We start from the raw sequence: 8,707 nt of genomic DNA, 5'->3' as shown, positions 1-8,707 counted from the left end.
AGTTACTAATTACTAAATTTAAATATTAATATTTAATAATTAATAATATAATTAGGTCTAATTTGAGCAAACAGTTTAATTAAATTTTTTTTAAAGAGATAATGACCAAATCAGTACCCGAAAGATTAAAACGCTGACATTGCAGTACCTGACTATTGTAATCGACAAAATAGTACTTGGTTAATTTTAAAAACTGACAAGCGTGTCCATAAACTTGTCGGACCAAAACTCCGGTGAGGACAATGCTTACCTGGACACCGGATTATGCTGACAAATTATGTTTTAATTGAGTTGTAATTTCTAATTAATTAATTTGTTAGCCTAGGTGGAAATTGATTTCATTTTGCCACCAAATCAGAACTCTTTGCCCTGATCCCAAATTAACAAGCTCTCTATGGCAGAACCAACAGTTTCAGTGACGCTTCTCATAGCCAGCTGGTTAACACCTTCTTCCCTCTTCATCTTTGTCAACCTCGTCATTGGCACCATTGCCATCACCTCCCGCTTCACCTCCTCCCACAACAACCGAATTCAAGAACATGAACTCCAACACCCTTTCACTCGCTCACCCTCCCTCCTGCAACGAGTCAAATCCTTCAGACTCACTCCAATACACCTACGACACAACGCCGAGTACTGCCGAACCGGCGAGTTCACTCAGCCTCAACTCGTTCGAACATCCTCGCTTTTGGAACGAGTCAGGTCCTTCAATTTTAGCCTCCACAAACACGAAACCACGGAAACATCATATGCAGAAAAAACAGATCATAACCAGGCCCAAACCAACCAACCAGCGGCGGCCACCTTCTCCTCCCTCACTCTTACTGGCCGAGCCACCGTGACCCTCCTCTTCGCGATATCACCTCCAGCTCGCGTCCAGCCTCCGTCTTCTTCCCCTCCTGTCCGAACCCTAGCCTCGCCTCAGCCTCCAATCATCACCACCGCAGCCGGCGTCTGTACCCACAACCGACACAGAGCCACCACATCTCTCTCTTTCTTCTTCTTCCGCCTCTCCATCTTTCCCCTGTCCGTACCCTAGCGCCGCCCAGAACCACCGAACCTTCGCGGACCACCCAACGCGCCTCCACACCTTCACTGTTTCGGCGCCTCACCTCCGCGATTTCACCATCGCCGCACCTCATCTCCGCCGAGCCCAGAACCTAACCTCCAACCACATCGCCGCCGGTTCTCCTTGGCTCTGTGCGAGACCCACCACCTCCGCGAAGCTCTCTCTCCCTCTGTCATTAGTTCCCTAACCGCCAGCCACCAACAGCCTCCTCTTCACCGGACCAACACGACGGCGAGCTTCTCTTTCGCCTCCCTGTTCGCCGCTAGGACTCCACCTAGAACAACCGATGCCACTCATCTTCCTCTCCTTTCCTGTTTCGAAGTGGAAGTAGAGAAGCAGAGAACAGAAATTACAGATACAGATCGAGATGTTGGAAGTAGAGAAGCAGGGATTCAAGTGGCAGAAGTTCAGAGAGCTTGTTAATTTGGGATTAGGGCAAAGAGTTCTGATTTGGGGCAAAATGAAATGAATTTTCACCTAGGCTAACAAATTAATTAATTAAAAATTACAACTCAATTAAAATATGATTTGTCATCATAATCCGGTGTCCAGGTAAGCATTGTCCTCACCGGAGTTTTGGTCCGGCAAGCTTATGGACACACTTGTCAGTTTTTAAAATTAACCAAGTATCATTTTGTCGATTACAATAGTCAGGTACCGCAATGTCAGCGTTTTAATCTTTCGGGTACTGATTTGGTCATTACCTCTTTTTTAAAAAATTAGTTTAAACAATAAATGCTTATATTAAGCACTTGTTTAGACACTATTTTGAAATAAATTTTTTTTAATAATATTTTTTTAAAAGATCTCTTACGAAAGTAAAAGTGATTTTATGTTTGGATGTTTCATATAAAAAGATCTTTTTATTTATCAATTATATTTGGGTAAAATAAGATAAAAAATACTTTTTTTTTGCCAATGAGTTATAGCTCAAATGGCATAGTCTCTCCATACTCAATTAAGAGGTTGCGGGTTCGAGTCTCCTATCTTTGATTAAAAAAGATAAAAATACTTTTTTGTTCATTTATTATGTAAAAAACATCTTTTTTTTAACAAATTTTTTTTTTTAAATGTAAATGGTAACTTCTCAAAAAAGATATTTTTTATTTTTCTAGTGTTTTTACTTTTATTACTAGAAATTTATCAAATACACTAAAAAAATTAAAAAAAAAACTTTTTTTTATTAAAATAATAACACCCAAACAAGTACTAAAAGTAGCTTATAAATAAGTTATTTTGTATTTGACTTTTTCGTTCTAAAAGTACTTATTTTAAAATAAATGTGATAACAAAATTTTATTAAGAGAAAAATCATTTTTTTTACTTATCTATAAGCATTTAAATAGCTTCTTAGAAAGCTACAATTTGATTTTAAAAATTGTACCAAACATTAATACTACTATTTTTTAATGGTAACTTCTCAAAAAAGATATTTTTTATTTTTCTAGTGTTTTTACTTTTATTACTAGAAATTTATCAAATACACTAAAAAAATTAAAAAAAAATCTTTTTTTTATTAAAATAATAACACCCAAACAAGTACTAAAAGTAGCTTATAAATAAGTTATTTTGTATTTGACTTTTTCGTTCTAAAAGTACTTATTTTAAAATAAATGTGATAACAAAATTTTATTAAGAGAAAAATCATTTTTTTTACTTATCTATAAGCATTTAAATAGCTTCTTAGAAAGCTACAATTTGATTTTAAAAATTGTACCAAACATTAATACTACTATTTTTTAATGGTAACTTCTCAAAAAAGATATTTTTTATTTTTCTAGTGTTTTTACTTTTATTACTAGAAATTTATCAAATACACTAAAAAAATTAAAAAAAAATCTTTTTTTTATTAAAATAATAACACCCAAACAAGTACTAAAAGTAGCTTATAAATAAGTTATTTTGTATTTGACTTTTTCGTTCTAAAAGTACTTATTTTAAAATAAATGTGATAACAAAATTTTATTAAGAGAAAAATCATTTTTTTTACTTATCTATAAGCATTTAAATAGCTTCTTAGAAAGCTACAATTTGATTTTAAAAATTGTACCAAACATTAATACTACTATTTTTCATAAGTCAAAAGTTCAAAAAAAATAGTTTTTAAAACTTTTCAAACAGGTCCTTAATAGTCACAATATTTAGGCTTTAATTTAAGTAGTTTCGTTTTGTGGGTGAGCCCAGGAGAAAAATGAGCAAGGTTGCAAAAACCAAATCGGTCAAGAATTAATAAAGAGTAAAGTATACTTTTTGTTCTTAAAGTTTTTGAAAAATTTTAAAAATACCCTTAAGTTTTAATTTGTTTTAATTTTATCCTTGATGTTTTAAATATACTTCAATTATATTCTTTTTGTTAATTTTTTTTATAGTCAATTAATAGTCAACTTTTTGTTTCCAATTTTAACCCCTAATCCTAACCGTGTTTGGCAGTTGGCACACTGCTTAATCCATCCTCTCCCTTTCTTCCCAATCTCATTCCATTCCAACAAACCAACACCTCCACTTTTCTTCCCAACCATCGCTCATCCTCTCATCCATCTCTCTCGCTGTAACCACTGGCACCACCACCAACCACCACCGCCAATCTCTATCTCTGTCTCTCACTCTCTTTTCTCTCATGCCAACTCTCATTCTCCCTTGCTTCTCATTGTCTCACCAACCACCGTGCACATTTTATCAATTCACACATTTGGCTCAATTGCAGAATGAAGTGCCAAAGCTACATCAATAGCAACGAGTTGAAAACACCAAAATTGAATATAAAAGAGTGATATTGACAAATTAATAACAAAACTATTTGGGCAATTAAACCCTAATTGTAGATCTGAACAAGAAATTAAACCTCGTCATTTCCATTGGGTTGTTTCTGAAACCAGTTAATGTTCAAGATCTGGACATGGGCAGAGGGAGAGGGAGAGTTGAGGCTGTCGGAGAGGGAAGTCATAGCGCACATAACGGCGGACCTCGAGGCACGGTGAATCACGAGCGGCGGAGCTCTAGGCGCAGTTAATCGTGGACGGTGGAGCATGAGCTTGAGGCGCCGTGAATGGTGGATGCTATGTGAGACTTGAGTGTGTGGGACTGGGAGAAGAGAAACGTGTGATCGGTATTCGGACCCTGTCTTTTGCTGCTTTATGATCATGAAAATGGAGATGGATGAGGGAGATGGATGAATGATGTTAGAGACGAAGATGGAGGTTGGTGGTGGTGGTTGCTGGTGGCGTCTTTTAAAAATTGTACCAAACATTAATACTACTATTTTTCATAAGTCAAAAGTTCAAAAAAAATAGTTTTTAAAACTTTTCAAACAGGTCCTTAATAGTCACAATATTTAGGCTTTAATTTAAGTAGTTTCGTTTTGTGGGTGAGCCCAGGAGAAAAATGAGCAAGGTTGCAAAAACCAAATCGGTCAAGAATTAATAAAGAGTAAAGTATACTTTTTGTTCTTAAAGTTTTTGAAAAATTTTAAAAATACCCTTAAGTTTTAATTTGTTTTAATTTTATCCTTGATGTTTTAAATATACTTCAATTATATTCTTTTTGTTAATTTTTTTTATAGTCAATTAATAGTCAACTTTTTGTTTCCAATTTTAACCCCTAATCCTAACCGTGTTTGGCAGTTGGCACACTGCTTAATCCATCCTCTCCCTTTCTTCCCAATCTCATTCCATTCCAACAAACCAACACCTCCACTTTTCTTCCCAACCATCGCTCATCCTCTCATCCATCTCTCTCGCTGTAACCACTGGCACCACCACCAACCACCACCGCCAATCTCTATCTCTGTCTCTCACTCTCTTTTCTCTCATGCCAACTCTCATTCTCCCTTGCTTCTCATTGTCTCACCAACCACCGTGCACATTTTATCAATTCACACATTTGGCTCAATTGCAGAATGAAGTGCCAAAGCTACATCAATAGCAACGAGTTGAAAACACCAAAATTGAATATAAAAGAGTGATATTGACAAATTAATAACAAAACTATTTGGGCAATTAAACCCTAATTGTAGATCTGAACAAGAAATTAAACCTCGTCATTTCCATTGGGTTGTTTCTGAAACCAGTTAATGTTCAAGATCTGGACATGGGCAGAGGGAGAGGGAGAGTTGAGGCTGTCGGAGAGGGAAGTCATAGCGCACATAACGGCGGACCTCGAGGCACGGTGAATCACGAGCGGCGGAGCTCTAGGCGCAGTTAATCGTGGACGGTGGAGCATGAGCTTGAGGCGCCGTGAATGGTGGATGCTATGTGAGACTTGAGTGTGTGGGACTGGGAGAAGAGAAACGTGTGATCGGTATTCGGACCCTGTCTTTTGCTGCTTTATGATCATGAAAATGGAGATGGATGAGGGAGATGGATGAATGATGTTAGAGACGAAGATGGAGGTTGGTGGTGGCGCCGGTGGTTACAGCGAGAGAGATGGATGAGAGGATGAGCGATGGTTGGGAAGAAAAGTGGAGGTGTTGGTCTGTTCGAATGGAATGAGATTGGGAAAAAATGGAGAGGATGAATTAGGCAGTGTGCCAACTGCCAAACACACTTAGGATTAGGGGTTAAAATTTGAAACAAAAAATTGATTATTGGTTCACTATTAAAAAATTAACAAAAAAGATATAATTGAAGCATATTTAAAACATTAAGGATAAAATTGAAACAAATTAAAATTTAAAGGTATTTTTGAAATTTCCCGAAAATTTTAGAGACAAAAAGTATACTTTAATAACTAATTTATTAATTTAATGGTCTGACCAAAATTCAACCAAAATTCAATCGGTTTAATTAGAACACAATAAATAAAGATATCTCAATGCCTGTTCTAAACAAAACACAATAATTTATATTAGATGTAAGAAAATACATTGATGCTATAAAGATATCCCATATAAATCTTTAAAAATTATAGGAAAATTAATTAAAGCACGTACAAATAGCTCTTGAAAATAATATCTTACAATTTTCAGCAGAAAACATATATAAACAAAATATATAGACTAAACTTTCAGTATAAAAAATAAATCATTATAAAATACAGCAAAAATTTTTTTTTTATGTTTTTCTTTTGCCCAATCCTTCAAATTATGTATCGTATAATCCCAATTTCTCATTACTCTACGGATCACAACCTTTTTATCTTCGTGTTGCCAACAGAAGTCTAAAACTTCAACTCATCAAAAAGATAAAACAACAAAATTAAAAGAACCCCATTTACAAATACATTGTACACTATATACAATAAAAAATAAATAAAAGATAGAAAATTAAGTTGTTAGAATTCACTTTATAAAAACAGAGACAAGAACAAAAAATTACAACAAAAATTACACGTAACAAATAATCAGATTAAAATCAACAAGAACAAAAATAATGAAATTAAATAATCAGAGCCATCAACAAATAATCCTAATAAAAATCAGCAAGTAACAAATAATCAGATTAAAATCAATAAGAACAAAAATAATGAAATAAAACAATCAAAGCTATCAGCAAATAATCTTAACAAAATCAGCAAATAACAGATAATTAGATTAGAAACAGAATTATGACAACAAATTATGAAAAATAAACAGAATTAAAAAAATCAAAACCCTAAGACTTGAAAATTTTTACAATAGAATTTAAAAAGAAGAATCATAACAACAAATTATGACAAATAAAAGGAATTTAAAAACAGAATTAAGAAAAAATAAAAAATCTTAAGGTAGCGTTTGTAAGAGAGACTGAGATTAAGAGATAGAGACTAAGAGACAGAGACTGAAATAAGTCTCAATATTGTGTTTGGTGTAAAGTGGGAGACAGAAACTGAAATAACAATGAAACTCTAATTTAATTTGCACAAAGGGTAAAGTTAGAATTAATTAATTGAATTGGAGGTATTTTAGGTATAAAATGTTATTAAAGTTTCAATCTCCGTCCCCAAAAATTTCAGTCCTCTGTGTCCCCACTTTTTGGAGATATTGAAATACTGAAATTTTAGTACCAGTCTCTGGGCCAACAAATATGAAATTAAGTCTCAATTTCCGAGTCTTCATCCCAATACCTCAAAACAAACGCTACTTAAGAGACTGAAATTTTAGTACCAGTCTCTGGGCCAACAAATATGAAATTAAGTCTCAATTTCCGAGTCTTCATCCCAATACCTCAAAACAAACGCTACTTAAGAGACTGAAAGATGCAGTGACAGAGGCGGAGAGACTGGACGGTGGCGGAGAGGCTGGACGTTGCACGATTGGACAGCTGACGAACTGCGATAGAGCACGACGACGCTGAGAATGACAAAACACAAAGGCTCTCAGAAGTGAGAACGGATGGATGCTGATGAACTGCGACGGAGCACACGCGGCTGCTGGACGGTGTGAGACTTCGACAGACAACAGCAGAGAGGACTGGGACTGAGAAAAGAGAATGGAGTCTGAGACTGCGTGAGTGAGAGACGAGTTTGTGGTTTTCTGGGTTTTTGTGGCATGAGTGAGAGAGAGTACTGTATCTCTATAAACTATTAGGGTTGGTTTAGGTTGAGTGGAGTAAGATTAACTTATATGTATGTTTTGGTTCGGTTCGATTTGGTTCAAATTTTTAGTGTTAGAACTGAAAATCGAATCGAACCGAATAAAAACGGCAGAATTTTATTTTTTCGGTTTTTGATTTATTCAATTATCGATTTATTTGGTACGGTTGATTGGTTTTGTTCATATCAAATCGATTTTGAATACTCCTGCTGTCCACCAAAAAGGGAGCATAGGAGTTTGAGGTTCGTCAGGTGATACGGCGAACTTGTTCCCACAAAAAAAAGTTAGATTCCAAAATTTAAAGTTTAAATAATTTTTTTTTGAGAAATAATTTTTTTATAATAGAAAAAAATTCTAAATGAACATAATAGTTAGTAGAAAAATAATTAACTTAAAATATTTATCATATTTTATATATCATGATATCATTACTTGTACATGTATAAGTAGTTAGAGTTATGAGATGATAAAATTTATTTTTTTTACTACTTAGATGTAAATGACAATAGCATACTTAAATATCAACAAAAGTAAATAAAAGATAAAAAAATTTAAATAGACAACAACATAGAATAAAAAAAATTATTTTTGATAACAAATTTGATCCACATATAATATATCTATTCAGATTTACATATATAATAGTATATCAATAACCTAACAAATCAGTTTGAAACTAGAATGATAAAGATAAAATCTAACATAAAATATCAACAATAAATATTAAAATGTATGTTTTTTTTTTTTTTAAATTCCAACTCAAATCTAATAGTAAAGAGAATAAAATTAAAAAAATAAAAAATAAGGGTATGTTTTTTTTTTTTTAAATTCCAACTCAAATCTAATAGTAAAGAGAATAAAATTAAAAAAATAAAAAAATTTAAATAGACAAAAAAATAGAAAAAAAAAAATTATTTTTGATAAAAAATTTGATCCAAATATATTATATCTATTCAAATTTAAATATATAATAGTATATCAATAACCTAACAAATCAGTTTGAAACTAGAATGATAAAGATAAAATCTAACATAAAATATCAACAATAAATATTAAAATGTATGTTTTTTTTTTTTTTAAATTCCAACTCAAATCTAATAGTAAAGAGAATAAAATTAAAAAAATAAAAA

At 33.2% G+C, this 8,707-nt stretch overlaps 1 protein-coding gene across 1 annotated transcript; it reads left to right on the top strand.

The window, feature by feature from the left end:
• LOC110263604 lies at positions 114-1,534 on the top strand. Its single transcript, XM_021105179.1, has one exon. The coding sequence runs from the start codon at positions 395-397 to the stop codon at positions 1,037-1,039; it is 645 nt and encodes a 214-aa protein (XP_020960838.1). The 5' UTR covers positions 114-394; the 3' UTR covers positions 1,040-1,534.

Source organism: Arachis ipaensis, chromosome B06 (assembly GCF_000816755.2).
Source record: "Arachis ipaensis cultivar K30076 chromosome B06, Araip1.1, whole genome shotgun sequence".
NCBI classification, from domain to species: domain Eukaryota; kingdom Viridiplantae; phylum Streptophyta; class Magnoliopsida; order Fabales; family Fabaceae; genus Arachis; species Arachis ipaensis.
The sequence above is the reverse complement of the archived record's forward strand: the minus strand, read 5'-3'. Positions and strand labels throughout refer to the sequence as shown.